General features: G+C 54.5%; 2 protein-coding genes and 5 non-coding genes across 9 annotated transcripts in view; all 7 read right to left on the bottom strand.

The window, feature by feature from the left end:
• Positions 1-662: 662 nt before the first annotated feature.
• Positions 663-7731, bottom strand: IL34 (interleukin 34). Of its 3 annotated transcripts, none has more exons than XM_065029000.1 (7): positions 7588-7731; positions 6287-6534; positions 6092-6195; positions 5727-5804; positions 5458-5631; positions 1174-1312; positions 663-1084 (listed from the first exon to the last, which is right to left on the bottom strand). In XM_065029000.1, exons 2-7 carry the CDS (start codon positions 6312-6314, stop codon positions 1065-1067), a joined length of 543 nt encoding a protein of 180 aa, XP_064885072.1. In that variant the 5' UTR covers positions 6315-6534; positions 7588-7731; the 3' UTR covers positions 663-1064. The 3 variants fall into 3 exon arrangements, with proteins under 3 accessions (XP_064885072.1, XP_064885071.1, XP_064885073.1); XM_065028999.1 differs by having other exon boundaries at positions 6287-6623; positions 7588-7728; XM_065029001.1 differs by having other exon boundaries at positions 6287-6469; positions 7588-7722.
• TRNAG-GCC (transfer RNA glycine (anticodon GCC)) lies at positions 1385-1455 on the bottom strand. Its single transcript has one exon. It is a non-coding gene; the product is annotated as a tRNA-Gly (tRNA).
• Positions 2407-2477, bottom strand: TRNAG-GCC (transfer RNA glycine (anticodon GCC)). The gene has a single exon. It is a non-coding gene; the product is annotated as a tRNA-Gly (tRNA).
• TRNAG-GCC (transfer RNA glycine (anticodon GCC)) lies at positions 3433-3503 on the bottom strand. Its single transcript has one exon. It is a non-coding gene; the product is annotated as a tRNA-Gly (tRNA).
• Positions 4460-4530, bottom strand: TRNAG-GCC (transfer RNA glycine (anticodon GCC)). The gene has a single exon. It is a non-coding gene; the product is annotated as a tRNA-Gly (tRNA).
• On the bottom strand, positions 5069-5139 carry TRNAG-GCC (transfer RNA glycine (anticodon GCC)). The gene has a single exon. It is a non-coding gene; the product is annotated as a tRNA-Gly (tRNA).
• A 2363-nt stretch (positions 7732-10094) lies between the features above and the next one.
• SF3B3 (splicing factor 3b subunit 3) overlaps positions 10095-18825 on the bottom strand; it is a 29926-nt gene continuing 21195 nt past the window's right edge. The window contains exons 19-26 of the mRNA XM_065028966.1: positions 18154-18359; positions 17109-17265; positions 15603-15728; positions 14313-14525; positions 13278-13376; positions 12688-12831; positions 11965-12069; positions 10095-10962 (exon numbers count right to left, since the gene is read on the bottom strand). Coding sequence (XP_064885038.1) covers positions 10822-10962; positions 11965-12069; positions 12688-12831; positions 13278-13376; positions 14313-14525; positions 15603-15728; positions 17109-17265; positions 18154-18359 — 1191 coding nt within the window. The 3' untranslated portion in view covers positions 10095-10821. The remainder of the gene's footprint in view (positions 10963-11964; positions 12070-12687; positions 12832-13277; positions 13377-14312; positions 14526-15602; positions 15729-17108; positions 17266-18153; positions 18360-18825) is intronic.

Below are 18825 nucleotides of genomic sequence, written 5' to 3'. Positions count from 1 at the left end.
AGCTGGGAGCTCAGCCCCGGGTGCTCAGGCAGCACAAGGTGAGTCCCAAGACCACCCAGGACTATTTGTTACAACTAACAGCGATGGGCGAGGGGTGTCCCTGAACTGAAGTCCTTTATCGAGTGACAGATAGTAGCTGGTGGGCTTTAAGTGAGCTCTGCGTGGGCTTTATATAAATATGAACCACCACTAACCATGAGGAAGAGGAGGAGGAGAAGATACTGCATCTGCTCATGCTGCAGTGCCCACAGCCTCACCTGTGCACTCTCATAGACCTGAAAGCCTAAGCAGGACGAAGCCAGGAATACACCATTTAAGGTCTATAATAGCTGCTTAAGGTAAATAACTGAGCTGGGAAGTGGGGAGGCAGCCGGCCAGCCCCCAGCCCCTCCAGCACACCGCCCGCACCACACTGCCAAGCACAACAAACAAATCCAGATGTTTTCTTGCCAGGGGAGCTGATGGAAGCAACTTGGCAGGCGGTGGTTCTGGGGCTCCATATCTTAGGGCAAATGCCTCCCCCAGAAAGCTGAGGGAGGGGACTGACACCCCAAAAGAGGAGGCAGGGTAGGCAGCTGGGGTTCTGTCTGCTGGTCCTTTATTTCGGGGATGGTTGGAGGCTCCCAGGACCTGGTCGGAAGATAAGCTGCGACGCTGAGCGCTAGAGAATTACCTGGTGTTTAATGAAAGCTGAGGAAAAAAATAGAAACCAAGAGGAACTGGGCAATGACCTGGCCCTGCTGCCAGCAGGGAAGGGCAGCATCTCCCCCCCACAAAAGCAGCCGGCAGCCACCTGCCCGCAGGGGAGGCTGTGTCTGAGCCCCCCCAGCCCGCACCTCTGCAGAACGTCCCTGGCATTTCGGATGGAGCCGACCCTGTGTCCATGCACAGTGCCAGGTTCCCAGAGGGGGTGGCATTTGGTCCCGGAGGGGGTGGCATTTGTCCCCCCTTTGCACCTTCCTTGGTGACCCCCAAAGGGGCTCTGTTGGGGGGAGGCAGAGCAGAGGAAGCATCCCAGGCTCCAGGGCGAGGAGAAGGCATCAAGCGAGGGGTCTTCTGCGGCGTTAGGTGGACTCCCAACGACCTGAGCAGAGGGGACAGATGTCACTTCATGAGACAGGACCCCCACACATGGCATCCCCATTCCTGAAGGCTCCCCACAGCCCCACTCACAGGGTACCCCGTAGAGCATCCGCATGACCTTGAGACAGTTGTCCAGCAGCGCCTTGGGGCGGACGGCTTTCCTCCGGCTCTCGATGCCCCCGCTGTGGACCAGCTTCACCAGGTCAGCCACCACCGCCTCAACATCTGTCTGCAAGGACAGGCCACCAGGGTGTCACCAAGGTCCCCTCTGGGACATCAGGATGCAAAAAGCTCCAGCTGATGCATTGGCCGGGAATCGAACCCGGGCCTCCCGCGTGGCAGGCGAGAATTCTACCACTGAACCACCAATGCCAGATGTGCAACACTCCCCCAGCCCTGCCCCTCGCCCCTAATCCCAATGGGGTGGGAGCAGCAGGGACAGGCACTGCCAGCTGTGAACCCCCAGAGAGGGGACCCCAACACACAGCTCTTATGCCAGAGCTCCAGCCATGGGAACGCCTCTCCCTGCTGCCTCAGCCATCACCTCCAGCAAGAGCCGGTTGTCATTAGCCTTCAGAGTTAACACTCTGATGAGACCAATAAGCAGAGCTTGCTCCCTTGTCAGAGGGGCTGCAGAACCTGCCCCATAGTACAGGACAACACAGACACACTTCGGCTACACCCTGAAGACCCAGCTGTGACACGCCACCCCCATCCAGCACCGAAATGCAGATTCCTCTGGGGTTCAGCAGCACCCACAGCCCTGAGCAGCCTGAGGCCACATGGAGCCCAGGACAGGCAGAGGGAGCTGGAGCTGCAGAGGTGAAGGGCAGGACATCAGGGCTGCTCTGGCCAGGAACAAAACCTGGACTCTTGGAGAGGGAATGGGGAGTGTGACAATTGTCCCACTGAGCCACCTGTGTCAGATATGGGGCTGCATACAGCTGCCCCACGGCTCTGTGGCCTGGGCACCCTGACAGGGGACAGCACCCACCCACTGCCACAGAGAAAGAGATCCTCACTGCCACCAAGACACGGACCCTCACTGCCACCGAGCCAGTGTCCCTACCTGCCACCCAGCGGAGATGCTCTCTGTCACCAAATCAGTGCCTCTCACTGCACCCACAATGCCATCAAACCAAGGACACTCGCTGCAGAGCTGGTGCTGCCAGCATCAGAGCCTGAGCACCCACCCAGTGGGCACAGGGATGAGGCCAAGGGGACAGTGGTGCCCAAGGGAGCACCTCTGGACACTCCCCACAGGCACTCCAGCAGCCCTGAGGTGTCCCCTATGGACACCGGGGTGCAAAAATTTGCAGCTGTTGCATTGGCCGGGAATCGAACCCGGGCCTCCCGCGTGGCAGGCGAGAATTCTACCACTGAACCACCAATGCCAGATGTGCAACACCCCCCCCCCAGCCCTGCCCTTCGCCCCTAATCCCAATGGGGTGGGAGCAGCAGGGACAGGCACTGCCAGCTGTGAACCCCCAGAGAGGGGACCCCAACACACAGCTCTTATGCCAGAGCTCCAGCCATGGGAGCGCCTCTCCCTGCTGCCTCAGCCATCACCTCCAGCAAGAGCCGGTTGTCATTAGTCTTCAGAGTTAACACTCTGATGAGACCAATGAGCAGAGCTTGCTCCCTTCTCAGAGGGGATTGCAGAACCTGCCCCATAGTACAGGACAACACAGACACACTTTGGCTTCACCCTGAAAACCCAGCTGTGACACACCACCCCCATCCAGCACCGAAATGCAGATTCCTCTGGGGTTCAGCAGCACCCACAGCCCTGAGCAGCCTGAGGCCACATGGAGCCCAGGACAGGCAGAGGGAGCTGGAGCTGCAGAGGTGAAGGGCAGGACATCAGGGCTGCTCTGGCCAGGAACAAAACCTGGACTCTTGGAGAGGGAATGGGGAGTGTGACAATTGTCCCACTGAGCCACCTGTGTCAGATATGGGGCTGCATACAGCTGCCCCACGGCTCTGTGGCCTGGGCACCCTGACAGGGGACAGCACCCACCCACTGCCACAGAGAAAGAGATCCTCACTGCCACCAAGACACGGACCCTCACTGCCACCGAGCCAGTGTCCCTACCTGCCACCCAGCGGAGATGCTCTCTGTCACCAAATCAGTGCCTCTCACTGCACCCACAATGCCATCAAACCAAGGACACTCGCTGCAGAGCTGGTGCTGCCAGCATCAGAGCCTGAGCACCCACCCAGTGGGCACAGGGATGAGGCCAAGGGGACAGTGGTGCCCAAGGGAGCACCTCTGGACACTCCCCACAGGCACTCCAGCAGCCCTGAGGTGTCCCCTATAGACACCGGGGTGCAAAAATTTGCAGCTGTTGCATTGGCCAGGAATCGAACCCGGGCCTCCCGCGTGGCAGGCGAGAATTCTACCACTGAACCACCAATGCCAGATGTGCAACACCCCCCCCCCCAGCCCTGCCCTTCGCCCCTAATCCCAATGGGGTGGGAGCAGCAGGGACAGGCACTGCCAGCTGTGAACCCCCAGAGAGGGGACCCCAACACACAGCTCTTATGCCAGAGCTCCAGCCATGGGAGCGCCTCTCCCTGCTGCCTCAGCCATCACCTCCAGCAAGAGCCGGTTGTCATTAGTCTTCAGAGTTAACACTCTGATGAGACCAATGAGCAGAGCTTGCTCCCTTCTCAGAGGGGATTGCAGAACCTGCCCCATAGTACAGGACAACACAGACACACTTTGGCTTCACCCTGAAAACCCAGCTGTGACACACCACCCCCATCCAGCACCGAAATGCAGATTCCTCTGGGGTTCAGCAGCACCCACAGCCCTGAGCAGCCTGAGGCCACATGGAGCCCAGGACAGGCAGAGGGAGCTGGAGCTGCAGAGGTGAAGGGCAGGACATCAGGGCTGCTCTGGCCAGGAACAAAACCTGGACTCTTGGAGAGGGAATGGGGAGTGTGACAATTGTCCCACTGAGCCACCTGTGTCAGATATGGGGCTGCATACAGCTGCCACACGGCTCTGTGGCCTGGGGACCCTGACAGGGGACAGCACCCACCCACTGCCACAGAGAAAGAGATCCTCACTGCCACCAAGACACGGACCCTCACTGCCACCGAGCCAGTGTCCCTACCTGCCACCCAGCGGAGATGCTCTCTGTCACCAAATCAGTGCCTCTCACTGCACCCACAATGCCACCAAACCAAGGACACTCGCTGCAGAGCTGGTGCTGCCAGCATCAGAGCCTGAGCACCCACCCAGTGGGCACAGGGATGAGGCCAAGGGGACAGTGGTGCCCAAGGGAGCACCTCTGGACACTCCCTACAGGCACTCCAGCAGCCCTGAGGTGTCCCCTATGGACACCGGGGTGCAAAAATTTGCAGCTGTTGCATTGGCTGGGAATCGAACCCGGGCCTCCCGCGTGGCAGGCGAGAATTCTACCACTGAACCACCAATGCCAGATGTGCAACACTCCCCCAGCCCTGTCCTCGCCCCTAATTCCAATGGGGTGGGTGCAGCAGGGACAGGCACTGCCAGCTGTGAACCCCCAGAGAGGGGACCCCAACACACAGCTCTCATGCTGGGGCTCCAGCCATGGGAGCGCCTCTCCCTGCTACCTCAGCCGTCACCTCCAGCAAGGGCCGGTTGTCATTAGCCTTCAGAATTAACACTCTGATGAGAAGACCTTGGAGGGGCTGCAGAACCTGCAGAGGACAACCCAGATGTACTCTAGGTTCACCCTGGAGATCTAGCTGTGAGAGGCCACCCTCATTCTGCACCCAAACACAAGTGTCTCAGGGGTGCAGTGGCTTCATCAGGATAGCAGAGGCTTGGGAGGAACAGCAGGATCTCTGCTACCAGAGCAGCAAGGTACTGCCCTTGGCAAAATAGGGATGAATTTGGGGGTCGCCTTCTGCAGAATCTCCCCTTGCCTCTGATGGTCTCCAGTTCTCTCCCCAAGCCCTACCAAGGGGGTGCAAAAAAAAAAGGTTCTACTGCATTGGCCGGGAATCGAACCCGGGCCTCCCGCGTGGCAGGCGAGAATTCTACCACTGAACCACCAATGCCAGATGTGCAACTTTTCCCAGTGCTGCCCCACGGCTCTGTGCCCCGGATGCCAACCTCTGCCCCTCATTAACCCATTCACGCCACAAGGTGCTCACACCTGTGGGTGCATGTCCTCACAGTACATCTGTGTGCCACGGGGTGTGTGTACCACTTGTGCACCCTCACTTCTGTGCATGTGCCCCCTTGCCCATCTGGGTGCACAGGCAGTAGGTACTTGCGCACCACGTGTGCTTGTAGCGCCCCTGCAAGGGTTGTGCAAGGCTGAGTGCAAGCATGCAGCCAGGCTGGGGTACCAGGGGTCTCCAGGGTCTCCCTACCTGCTGGTACTTGCTGTACTCCTTGCCCAGAGCATCAAAGAGCTGGCACAGCTCCTGGGTGTACTTCCAGGATGGGTGCTTCTCCGGCAGCACCTCGCGGATCTGCAGCACTGCCTGAGAGCTGACGTGGAACCAGAGGTACCGCAGCGCCGCCTCTGATACCGTCCTGTTGCGCTGTGGGTGAGAGGGTGCCCTGGGTGAGATCCACACACCCCCTGTGGGTTCCTGGAGTGTCCCCATCACGGGGTTGTTCCCTGCCGCTGTCTTACCAGACGGCTGATGTTGGATGGCCTCAGCACCTCTTCGTATTGGACCTGGACAGTGTAGTCAATGGGGAAGTAGTGTTTCTGGAAAAGTGGAGAAGAGCACAGGGGCTGGCAGCAAAGCAACAGCGATATCTCTGCTAGCCTCAGCGTGACGCTGGCAAACCAGTGGAAAAGCCCTTTGACGCGATCAACAACCAAAGGAGGACCGGCAGAAGCAGCGCTGGGCACCACTTGCCACAAGTTGGCCCCAGTAAAAAAATCATCCCCCAGCTCCCGTCAGCTCCCAGCCCCGCTGCATTCAGCCCCAGAGCAAACCCAGGCCCTGCAACGTCACGTGTCCCCCCATCCCCAACAAAACTGGGGGTTACCATGTACTGCAGGCGCATCTCGTACTGCAGCTTGTCCTGGAGCAGGCGGGTGAGCTCACATTCGCCTGGCGCAGCCGCCTCCAGCCCCAGCACAGCCAGGACACCTGGGCAGCCAAAAGCGAGCGGTGTCAGCCCCGCCAGGGACACCCACCAGGGTGAGGCCATCCCCCCACCCCATCCCCAAGCAGTACTCACACAGGACAGCTGCGTAGCCCTGCTGCATGTTGATGGCGGCTGTCAGCAGAGTCCCAGGCTGCGCCTACATGGCTGGAATTCACCAGGAGCCTCCTGGGCAGTGGTGCGTGGGACAGGGGGACGAGGGACAAGCACAGGCCCTGGGTGCTGGGCTGCTCTCCGGTAGCCCCAGGTGGTTGTCCCCTGCCATGGATGGGGGGTCAGTTCCCCTCTCCTGCTGTCCCCGCTGGCTTCTCCTCTCCAGCTGGCTGTGGGGAGGCAGCAGGTCCCAGGGCCATCACAGGGTACTGGCAGGGATGCACTTCGGGGGGTGTGGGACTCCCCTGCGAGAGGGAATCTGGGGGGAGAGAGCCCCGGCTGCAGCCCCAGGGAGGGCACCCGCTCCAGCCCTGTGGGCTGTGGGACAGGGACAGCCCCACGTGAGCCCTGGGTGGCCACAGAGGGCTGTGGTGGCCGTGAAGCTGGGGGTGCTTGTGTCCCACTGGGGGCAGGGCTGCCAGGGCTTCCCCCGGTGCCTCCCCCAGGGGATTTCCAGGGCGGGCCATGGACATGACCCAGCCCAGCACCGTTATCCCAGCAATGAGTTTGTCCAGCCCCAGCAGGAGCTCAGCCAAGGAGCGCTGGGGAATGGGGCTTGCAAAGTGGCCAGGCCATCCCACACTGGGTCCCCGTGCAAACGAGGACATGTCATGTCCCCACACCCATATGAAGGGGGCTGTGCCGTGTCCCCATGCTGTCATCCCACGGTAAGGGGAACACAGCATGTCCCAGCGTGAAGGGAGCATGATGTGTCCCTGCATGGTGTGGTGCACACACAGGAGGGCCCATGCCATGTCCCAGCACAGAAGAGGCCCCACCTGTGTCCCCATTCCGCGTCCCTATGCAAAGGGAACCATACTGTGTCCCCATGCCACGTCCCAAGGGAATACAGCTGTGCCATGTCCCCACGACATGTCCCTACACGGGCACCATGCTGTGTCCCCACACCATGTCCCCACCCCACATTCCCACGCAAAGCAGCCGGTACACCATGTCTCCACGCAAAGGGGGCTGTCCCGTGTCCCCACACCACGTCCCCACATGAAGAGACCCACGTGCCGTGTCCCTGGAGCCATGTCCCCACGCAGATGCGACCCGGCCGTGTCCCCACACCGTGTCCCCGCGCGTGGAGGAGGGAGGGTCCGTGCCGTGTCCCCACGCGGGGCCCTGCGTGACCACCCGGCCACCCCCCCTGCCCCGCCACCGCCTCCGGGCGGACCCGCCCCCGCTCGCCCCCACGCGCGAGGGGCCCGCGGACCCACCTGGCGCAGCGCGAGGGGCCGCGGGCGCGGGACGCGTCTCCCCGCGGGCGGCGGCGGCGGCGGGGCCGGGCCCGCGCTTCCCGGGAGGCGGGCGGGGGGCGGCGGCGCGGGGAGCGGGCGGGGCGGCCGCCGGGGGCCGGGCGGGGAGCGGGGACCGAGCGACCGCCCCGCACGGCCCGGCCCGGGGCTCATCTGTCCCTGCGCTGCCGAGGGTGTCCGGCTGACACCGCCGGGTGTCCCCGGGCGCTCGGAAAGCCTGGGTGGGTGTCCCGGGAGTGCTCATCTTACCTGGTCTAGATGTCTCCAGGGTGCTCAGCTTACCTGGTCTGAGTGTCCCCGGGGTGCTCAGCTAGGCCAGGTGGCATATTCCCAGGGTGCTCAGCCAACCCTTCTGAGCTGTTTGGCTCAGAAGCAGCTGCAGCTCAACCCTCCCTGCTGCTTGGCTGCCCTGGCTGGGAGCCTCTGGGGTGCTAAGCTAACCACGCTCTGTGCCCACTGCTCCTCGGGGTGCTGAGCCACTCTGTGGCATATTCCCAGGGCACTCACCCTGATCATTTGGGTGCCCACAAGCACCCCAGAGCACTCAGCTAACCACACTTCACACCCCCAGGCTCCACCAGCACTGGCAGCCCCAGGGTGCTGGGCTCCCCTGGCTGTGTGTGCCAGGGCCCTCTCTGGGCTGGGCACCTACAGGTGCATTTTGGGGCACTCAAAGTGGGCATCAGCCTGGCCTTACCCAGCACACACCTGTACTGTGGGCAGCGGAGGCTGCCCAGACCCACCTGAGAGGGGCTGAAGGGACCCTGGCTGCCTCCAGGTCAGCAGGAGGTCCCACTCTGTCTAGCCCAAGCCCACACTGTCTTCTCAGGATGCTTCAGAGCTGAACCCCTGCCAGAAGCAGGGACGACAGGACACTGTCCTCCCCTCCACCGCCCCAAAGAGCCCCTTGGGAAAGCTGGCTGTCTCTGTGCTGGGGGCTGCTGGGCGTCCAAGGGGTTGAGAATAGAAACCAGCTATCAAAGAGGGGTCAGCGCTCCTAGGGAAATGCGTGGGAAGGAATGCGCTTCCGCATGTGAGGAGAGCACGCTGGGATTCCCCTGGCGTGGAGTCAGGGCTGCACCACTCTCCTGCCAACCTTCCCCTGCAGCCAGCTCCTGGGCACTGCCCTTGCCTCCCTCCCAGCTCCGCGCCAGGGGCATGATGCTCAGCCCCGAGCGGGGGAAGGAGCCAGTCTAGCTCCTTACCTCGGTGTCCACAGGGATTTTGCCCGCATCTGCTGCAAGCAATAAAAGGAAGCCATTTAATAACATTCCCTGCCCACGTAGTCATCAGCTTGGCAGCCGGGATGGGGGGAGGAAGAAAAGGGAAATTGTGGAGCTGCGCAGCATGGTGCTGGGGACAGTTTGCCCTCCTTGGCTGCATGAGGCTGGAAATCACCGCTGGTGCAAGCCCAAAGCAAACAGCCCCAGGTGCAGGGCACCATCCCCGGGAGCTTTGCTCCCAGTTGGCACCAGGAGCCAAGCACTGTGGCTGCAGGGTCCCAGGGGAAGGGCAGAGCCCTCACTGGGAGGCTGGTGGGGCCACAGCTCAGAGCACCCCTGGCAAAAAGTGTCTGGGAGCTCCTCGATGCTGGGGCTCAACCCCTCCCAAGGTTTGCCTTGTGCTGGAAGCAGGTTATTTATGCAGGCTGGGCTAAGGAAACAAAACACTGTGCTGGGAAGGCATAATTCCTGATAAGGTACAAGGAAGGTGGCACAAAGCTCTTCACCCCCAGGCAGAAGATGGGTGTGGTGAGCAGCAGCGGCCAGGTGCCACAGAGACAAAAAGTTGCAGCCCCTGCTGAAAGAGGCCCGCAGTAACAAGCCAAAATGGGAGAGAGGGGGGTGCACGTTCACCCTCATCCCGTGCAGCACACATGCCAGAGGAACACAGAGGCTGTTTGATGTGAGTGCAGCACAGAGCTGGGGGTCACCTGCCTTTCAAAGCCCCAGGCAGGAGATGCCCCGCAGCAAGGGAGGGCTCCAGCTCCAGCCACAGACCCCTGGCAGGAGTAAGCCAGGGACCAACGCTGAGACTGGAGGCAAGACCAGGAAGCACCCGCTGCGTGGGAGAAACACCTTCTCCCAGCCATCCTGGCAGCCAGCTGAGCTGCAGCTGCTTCACAGGGCTACAGAAGGGAGTCCTGAGGCACAGCCAGGCCCTGCAAGGGCTGGAAAAACAGAAGCTGGGGGAACGACTGTTCCCTCCTACCCCTTCTCCACATACCCCACTTTGTGTGTGTCCCAGGGCAGCTCTGGCTGCAGAACATACTGCCAGGATCAGGACCAGTTCCACACAGAGCAAGGGGTGCAGAAGGGCTTGCAGGCCAACAACTGCAGCGGCCCAGCATGGCCCCAGCATCCACACAGGGCATGGGGTTGAGGGTGCATACATTTGTCCTCCTCCACCCCTCCTGCTCCCACCAGGTCAGCAACAGCTGCTGCTGCAGAGCCATGGAGTCAGGCTAGTTAAAAAAAACAACAAAACCAACAGGCTTTTATTCTTCATGTGCTGCTCACAGGCACAACTTGGAGACACTACTCTTGCCAAAGTTATTATGAAACAAATCAAGTCCCAGACTCAGGCCTCACTCTTCCCCACCCCCAAGAGAGTCAACATTGTACAAAACTCTATTTACAGGGAAAACAGTCAGAAATAGTGAGTCCAAAACCCCCTTGCAATTCAGAATAAAACATTCAAGACAAGTGTGACAGTTACACCCTCCACACAGCCAGGCTGCCCACCAGCTGCTCCTGGAGCTGCTGGAAGCCCAAAGCTTCTCACTACCAACTACTAAAAGGAGCCTGGTAAGCCCGAGTTGTGGCACAGCTGTTTCCTTTTCCAAAAAGCTGGGAAATTGCAAAACCCACTTGATCCTACAAAGGCTGAGCTGGATCTGCCCTATGGGGATTCCTGCAAGGCAAGGACAAGACACCCTCAAGCTCCCCCATCCTAAAGAGGCACCAAGGAGATGGGGCTGAGGGTCAGTCTGCACCCCTTCCTTGGGCAGTGGGGTGTGTTGGGAACCTAATATCTGATACTGTATTTACTCGAGTCACATTACTTTGAAACACAAACCAAGAGAAGCAAACCAATATTTAAAAAGGGAAAAAAAGCACATATTCCTCCTCCCAACTGTGCTTGGGAGAGCGTCCATAGGAGCCAGTGAGCAGTTCTGTTCCTGCCAGCTGCTGCTCAGAAAGCGTAGCGTGTGCGGATGTCTTCCAGCTTCTTGGACACTTCAGGTGGGGTCCGGTCCAGCTCTTCGGCCACATTCTTCTGTTTGTTAGGCTCCATGGAGTTGAACTGCTCACACAGGTCTCCATCGATCACATTCTAGAGGGCAAGGAGGAGAGCATTGAATCGACACAACACAGGCACTGAACCCTGCCTAAACGGGGAAAAACAGCAACAGTTTGTTCCCAGAAGCTTCTTAATCCTGTCCTGGAAACAAGACCATGCTCAGTGACCTCATCTGCTGAATAGCAGCAGTTAGCATCAAATTAATTACTGGCCAGCTTGATTAACGAAGGAGAAACCCAAAAAGCCTGGGTGCAACTGAAAAATCAATATAAGGGAAGGGAAGACAGATACCACTTGGGTCCAAGTACTGTGTGTGGGAGGCTGAGGGAAGCTGCAGAAAATGACTGGACGGCATCTCCACTCAGATGCGAGACATCTTGGAGGCTGTGCAGGCTGCACTTCAACCTCAAGATTATCTAGAGCAAGAACACCCTCTGCACTTGAAACTGGGACAGTTTCCTGACTGATACTACATACTCTGGGAGTAGTTACCACATGGTTACTCTGGTCCAGTCCCTTGGACCCTTCTAGTCACAACACTTAACAGCCAACAGCCTTAAACACAGTTCCTCAAAAGCAGAAATAGGCTATTTCTTATGAGATTTATCTTTTTAATGGTAGCAGGAAAAGAAAAAAAAAAATATCCCCCAGGCAACATGCAGTTCAACCGAGCCACGCAACCAGCTACGTAATGCTGCTTCTCCTGAAAAAAGGACATGCTGTGGCAAGCAGAGGAGGACAGCAGCAGCACCTCTGGACTTGGGTCTCAAGAAGAACCCTCAGAAGGCTCACTACTAGGGTTAAAAAAACCAGAAAAGATGTGATATTTAGTGCTAAGCACTGCTCTCCTTACAGAGTGCTAATACAGCACTGGCTTCAGTTCCCGCCAGTCACTATACAATGGCTCACATTGCACCAGTGTTCCCCACTGAACAGCAACTGTGACTTGCTTCTGCCCCACCTCAAACCTGTTCCCTGTTCCAGATCAAGTCTCTGCACCCACATGACTGACAGATCCTAAATCCTCAGACCTACCTTGACTGGGAAGTAGTAGGAACGGAAACTGAGATGGTCTCGTCCACAGAGAGGAGGGTGCTCAGACCTTAAGTGCATTTCCACATGCTGGAAGAAGTCATGATCCTGGGGAGATTAAGAATTGGCAAGAGAAGAGTTTGCTGCACGCCAGTGCCTGAAACACGGCCGTTACCAGGTTCTGCTAGAGCAGCCCCACCACCTCCACCCACAGCAGAGCTATGCAGGCAAGGGTGCCACCTTGGCAGGATCAGATTCCCAGGAACTGGAGTGCACAGCAGCTGTGCAGCACAGAGGTGCAGCTCATAAAGGGAATGTCTTGGCACCTGCTGCTGCAAGAGGCCACAGCAAACAGAGTGGGGAAAAAATATCTTCAGGAGTTGAAGCATCAGTGCCTGATCAACAGTTTACAGGCAACACACCCCTACCACCCCTACACAAAGCATACACTAAATCACCCAAGAGCTCCTCTGGAGCACAAACAGATTTAGAACAGCAGTATAACAAGAAAAGCCCTCAGCTCTTCACAGAACCAACATAGAAGAAGGAGTTAAGAGAATCCTTCCCCTTTGTATCAGTCTGTCCCACAGCCACATGTTTTCCTGCAGCCTAAATTTTCATGCACTTGTTCCAGATTTACTCTCAAGGAACATAGCATGTTAACATACTTGGTATAAGCACATAGAAGAGCAGCAAGTCTGCAATGCAATGATGGCACTTGCTTACCTCATGGGAAGTAAAAGGGACTAAGATGCCTATCCCCCCTGATAAGGTGGTATAGACAAGAGATTCAGAGCCTCCTGGGATCAGCGTGGTCTTCTGGAGGGAAAGCACTGTCTCTCCCACGTGGTAATTCATGATCACTTCAGCCTGAAAGTCAACCACAGAAGCAAGCTTTTATTTCAGCTAATATAAAAAGCATCAAAAGGCTTGAGAGAGAAAAGCAGAATAAATTCAGCCACCTGCTAGTTCTGAAACGCCTTTCTAAAGAGGCTGTCCACCTGTGACCAGATGGCAAAACTCAGCATGCCGCTGAATTATCCTCTTAAGCTGGACAAATGGGTGCAGGTAATGAGGGAAAGCAGGGAAAGAAAATGAGTGTGCAGCTTCAATCAAATATCACCGAATAGGCATCAGCTGTGATTTCAGAAGCTGAATTTGGCTCCCAGTGACAATGAAAACTGATCCCCCACAGTACAGTAGATGTGTAGGAGCAAAACTGCCAATACATCTCCTGGACAACACTGCAGAGGACTTCAGAGAAAAGCAGAGTACTCTTTTTCCACAGTAACCATGCATTTCCCATGAAGCATTACCTTCTGTGATGCTCCATTAAGAAGTCCCCTGTCCCAGAGTGCTTTGTTGCCTGTGGGATCTTCATCCACCTCATCATTGGTGTTGGGAGGCAATCTCACCTGCATTGCAAGAGGGAGGAAGAGTCAACAAGATGCAGAGGAAGAGCACTCCGGAGAACCCCTGTGGTCTGCGAAAAGCCACTTTTGTGGACCCTACAAAAATCACTTCATGTTTAGAACAAAATAATCTATTTGTCCCTCAAACAAGGCCTTTAAAGGACAACTGTGTTGTCAAGACTGATGGCTCATCACTCAAAAACATGGGCAGGTCCTCACAACAGAACTCTGCCTGACCCAGAACCTGTGGCTCACCCTTGGAGGTATGGTCAAAATGGTTTGAAGGTGGTTCCCGCTAAGGAAACAGTTTGATGGATGTGGGGCAGGAAAACTGAAGAGGATTGATTTGTGTGCATCAGCCAAATCCTGCAAGCACAGCGCCCGACACTTGCTGAACTCTGCACTCCAAAGCGTCCAAGCACACTTCAGAATTTCAGATCAAAGCTCTGGCAGAATGACCTTCTATTCTTTCCTCCTCCCATGCTGAAATCCAGCCAAGTGGGGAAGTGTCAGCACCGACAAAGCCAGCTTTCGAGAGGAAGTGACAGAGAAAGCTGAATGCCAGCAATGAGGTTTAGCCAGGGAAAGTAAGAGTGATAACCCTGACCCAAGTTCACGTGGGCCCTTTCACAGTTACAAGCTTCATTTCAAAGCTTATTCACAGCAAGTTTTGTGGCAATTTCAACACAGGTTATTGAATGTTTCAGCAATATGGGGTTTGACCTGCTGATGCCTTAACTTGTTTGGTTTAATTAATAAACTGATAAACTGCAGCCGTCTGCTATGACGACAGCTAGTCACCCCATAAAAACAAGTGAATGATACCGGGCGTTGTCTCCAGCTAAGCACAGATCCTCATTCTTTTAAGACAAATCATGGATGTTTTAAGAAAAAATATGTCATGTCCAAAAAGCCCCAACTTCTCTGAGGCACACTCACCACGCAGATGTTGCCAAATTTGTCTGCTCCAGCCACAGTGTCATAATCCAGGAGAGTTGCTGTAGTGACCCACCGAGGATAAGTGTCATCAGCAAAGATGATAAGCTGGTTCTCATTTCTTTTGTAGCGCACCCAGATGAAACTCTCCTGAACGTCTGAAACAATTACTCTGTGCCCAATGGTCTGGATCCCACAGATGTAGTTGGCAATGTGCTTTTGAGAGAGAAAGGACAAAATCTGAGTGCTTCTAACAGGGATGTATAACCAATTAGCTCTACCCTACTCCAACTGACACACTATTTCCCCTTTGAACTATGGCTCACTCTCTATTTCCCATCATTCCTTCCAAGCTACCTCTCATTTCTGGCACACCACAGCCCCAGTCTAAATATACTGCCAATACAGGGTCTTGCAGCTTAACACCACACACCATTCTCAGCCTGCTGAATACAAGTCATGTCCAGAGAACAAGCATTGCTGGTGGGCTGGTGAGCCTATGAACCGAGATGACGGGGCAGTCCTACAAACAGGCGTTGCTTCAGCATGCCCTCACTATTGTGGCCATGAAAGACCCAAGAAGGAAAGCTTCATTTTTTTCATGAGTCATATTTAAAAAAAAACCAAAACACAAACAAAAACCCCAAACCAAACACAAACACCCAACACACAAAAAAATGTTCCCCTACAAGTTCCCAGTCTTCCTGTGAGCTTGCTGGAGTTCCTTTGTGTGGTAATGAGCAACTGGCATGGGTTCTGCAGCTTGCACAAGAGAGGGAGGAGCAGGCCATTAAGAGTTAGAAAACTATGCTCTGCAATTTATTTTCCTGAAGTACCAGAGATGCTGAGCAAGAAGAATCATCTACGTCAAGGAGAAAAACTCCTTTTCAAGATTCTGGGATCTAAAGAGATGCTCATATGCATTCTCCAACTTCTGTCCTCAGCCTGCTGATCACTTAACTTAAGGAAACAATTCCAGCAGTTGTTTCATATCTGAGTAAGACCTCTCGCATTTGCAGCAGACGGCCAAAGGCACTGTCTGTACAGGCTTGCAAAACTTCTGCACTTATCCACTAACAGCCTGCGTTGAGGTGGTACAAAATGGAACCTGCAACACTACTGTCTGAGTGGAGATGGGAAAGATGGGCACACCAGCAAGGTACAGACACAGTTCTGAAGTCCAAGTGCAGACACACTTAGGCTGAAGCAGCAGCTAAACCCTCATTTCACTCCTGCTGTAAAGCATCACTCAACTCCAAGTTAACAGCCCTGGTCAAGAACAAAAGCCAGTACCTTATTCTCACACTTCCGAAGCAGTTTCTTCTTGCCCAGGTCATAAACGCGCAAGAGCTTTCCAACTCCAATTAAGACTCTACCTTGGAACGGAGCAATGGCTGCAGGAACCTCCTCCACAGGGGTCTAGAGAGAGAAAATGACAACTGTGAGACCCTCATTAACAGAGCTAACCTTATACCAAGTTTCAGAATGGATTCAGCTAATGGTTCGGCTGAAGCTCACTGGGCTGAGCCAAGTCTTTCAATGAAAAAGGCTAATCAGAATCCTTTTCTACAGGAGGGGCAAAAGGTCTGTCCTCTGTAGGCCTTCTGACAGCAGCACATACCACACATGGTGCTAACATCTCTGAGTACTACACAGACACCACAGTGCTGCTAGTGCACCTTAACTGAAGTGTGGGACTGCTGCAAGAACACCACACTGGGCAGGCAGCAAAGGAAGGCAAGGATCTTGTTGCCTTGGTTCTTAGTTTCACCTTATCCCCAACAGAAACACCATATGCTTTGCCTAAATACATCCAGACAGCCTGTTTTGAAACAGAGGCATGAATCTAATTCAGCCATCTGCCATAGACACTCTGAAGCTGTCACTGAAGACGTGTTATAGCTGAACAATTCCAGTAACAATTCCAGTAAATCTCCCACCACTAATCAATCCAAAAGGATCAGCCACATCTGAGAACGGGAACATGCAGAGAGCTTCCAGTTACAGTGTTCCCAGCTTGGTTGCACTGGCTAAAACAAGTTCTCACAGCATCACTTCTGTCAGCTTCCAAGTGGGTGTTCAGTGGCACCAGAAAAGGCCCTGGCCCAGGACAGAGCCCACTCATTGCCATGAGGACTGTAGGAAGTGAATCAGCCACAACATTCCTTTCCATGTGTTCATCTGCTCAAAACTTGGCCACTCTGGAGGCAGGTGGGAAGAACAGAATTTTGTTTTAACAGAGTTCTGCTGAAGCCCTTGCTAAAGCCCCAGAGACCTGTCAAGCAAGTTGGTCACCACGCAACTAATCATTTCTTCAAGCAAAAAAATCAGCATCAGAGGAAAGATGACAGCTTGCACCAGCTTCATGTGGTCAGCCAAGGACCAAGAGCCTTAACACCAGGGCTCAAGTGACCCAAGTATGAATTAGCTTTGTAAACAAGTGCTCAGAGCAGCAATCTGAGCTCATAATACGAAAAGGAAATAGAGCTGTTTCTCTCCCCTCCCTAACACGGGCATGAAAAACACTGCTCCTTCCCATTTACTCAATTACATGGATAAGATTATAACCAAGGCAAAGGACTGGGACTCTCGGGATATCTGTGTTCGATCCTCAGCTCTGTAAAAGATGTCCCAAATGATTTTGTAGGCGGCAGCTTATTTTTGCCAAGGCTGCTTCTAGTGCGTAACATCAGCATGATGATCTTGCTCAGGATTCATTGAGTACTGCAATGTTACTACAGCTTTTGGGGTGAAGTAGCAGCTATTCCAACACTCTGTCTGTAAATGATCCAGTCTCACCTTGTGCAGAAACTCCAGCTTCTCACCACTATTCACCAGCTTGTACGTGTAGACAAATCCCCCAGCAACTGAGCGTGGGTTCAGAATCAGGTCCTTGGCAACACCCACCAGCACATACCACTCATCACCAGTGTTGGAGAACCGGCACACAGCCACACTGGGGACAAGAAGACACGCCAGGAGATCAGTGTGATCACAACACAAACAAACGCTGCACACAGGGACTGGATTCCCTGACAGCACAACTTGTACTCAGCCAGATAGAGATTCAGGAGCCAAACCTTCCAGCATTGACATTTTCAGAGGTTATTTTTCCTCCCTGCAGAAATTTTTATCTCAGATTTCTCTATTCTTCCACACTCCCCATTAAAAAAAAAAAATAAAGCGCTCTAGCCATTACATATTCTGAAAGCATTAATTTTACGCTTTCGCAGGCTGGACGCTACCTAGCAATGCACAAAGCTCCACTGGAAGCTGGTTTTCAAAGGCTGTCTCAATCTGGACACATACATATAACTTTCCTCATCTTCCAATGTTATTTCCTGGCTGAGCTCAGCCAGGTTGGGAATCCTGGACAAAGGAGCCTTTTGGACTAGCATGACCTAATTCCACCTGCTGAGGCACCCGCTATTCTTCATTATTATTGTGTTGGTCTTCCTCTCCAGTCCCTCTAACACTTCCTTTCCATTGAATCTATGCTCAGTTTATCTGGATGACAAGGGGAAGTGAGAGATAGCAGCACATTCTCTTTTTCCCAGCTCTCTTATCTGTCATTTACATCCCCATGTTGTTCTTTAAACACTGGGGTCCAGAAAACATATCTGAAGCATCAGCTCTTAGTGTCACAAGCAGACACATCAGGGTGGGAAGGGAAGGGAAGGAAAGGCAAGACAAAAGCTTGAAGCATGTGGCAAACACTTCTGGAATTTCCAGCCAGTCTCCTGACAACACACTGCATCTGGATTTCAATTCAGTAACAGCTGAGCATAAGAAGGAAAAAAAAACACAAGCAGAGCCTCTTGCTGCATCTGGGACCGCTTCTTACCTGAAGGCAGCTTCGTTCTGCTCTAGCTGGACCAAATCTAATGTATTTCCCTGGATGGGGTTCATCACCCTGATAACAGAGGCCCATTGTCCATTCCCTGCCTTGGGAGCACCAAAGATGGACTCAGGAAGATTCTCATTCAGAAAGGCTGCAGCCATCTCTGCAGCCAACTCCCTTTCATCTTCACCCGCAGCCTCTACCATTTCCTACAGCACATTAAAGGACAGGAGAAAACAACAGTTTAGTGGATTTCCTTTCCAGACATGCTGCATAAAATATAGCCCACATTTCCCATAAGTCCAGGTATTCCAGGGCAAGGTACTGACTGTGAAGACACAAAAGCCACCAAATCCTAAATTTTCCACCCTCCCTGAGCTTATTCCCAAGGGAGGCTCTGCAGCTCAGGGCACAGCAGCATCAGCTCTGCCCAAGGGGCACTTGTATTCAAATCAACAACTCTGGAAACAACACTAAGAAGAAAATAACCCACTCACATCTAATCATCTTTGATCACAGAAAACCCAGAGAATGGCATTACACAAGCAGGATTGCACCCAGTACATGTTTTTTAAAGCCTGCCATGATAATATGCAGTGAAAGGAGCACTGGGAAGTAGCGAATTTTGCTGAAATTTGTTTAGAAGCAGATCTTTGCTTCTTTCAGCTCCTGCAT

Source organism: Columba livia, chromosome 13 (assembly GCF_036013475.1).
Source record: "Columba livia isolate bColLiv1 breed racing homer chromosome 13, bColLiv1.pat.W.v2, whole genome shotgun sequence".
Taxonomy (NCBI): domain Eukaryota; kingdom Metazoa; phylum Chordata; class Aves; order Columbiformes; family Columbidae; genus Columba; species Columba livia.
The sequence above is the reverse complement of the archived record's forward strand: the minus strand, read 5'-3'. Positions and strand labels throughout refer to the sequence as shown.

What these genes read in the sequence shown, in the direction of transcription:
- IL34 (XM_065029000.1), bottom strand. Translation starts at nt 6,314, where the DNA reads ATGCAGCAGGGCTACGCAGCTGTCCTGT. An exon ending in CATCCAACATCAGCCGTCTG is followed by an intron (nt 5,632 to 5,726) that starts GTAAGACAGCGG and finishes TCTCACCCACAG; the next exon opens with CGCAACAGGACGGTATCAGA. An exon ending in AGTACAGCAAGTACCAGCAG is followed by an intron (nt 1,313 to 5,457) that starts GTAGGGAGACCC and finishes CTGTCCTTGCAG; the next exon opens with ACAGATGTTGAGGCGGTGGT.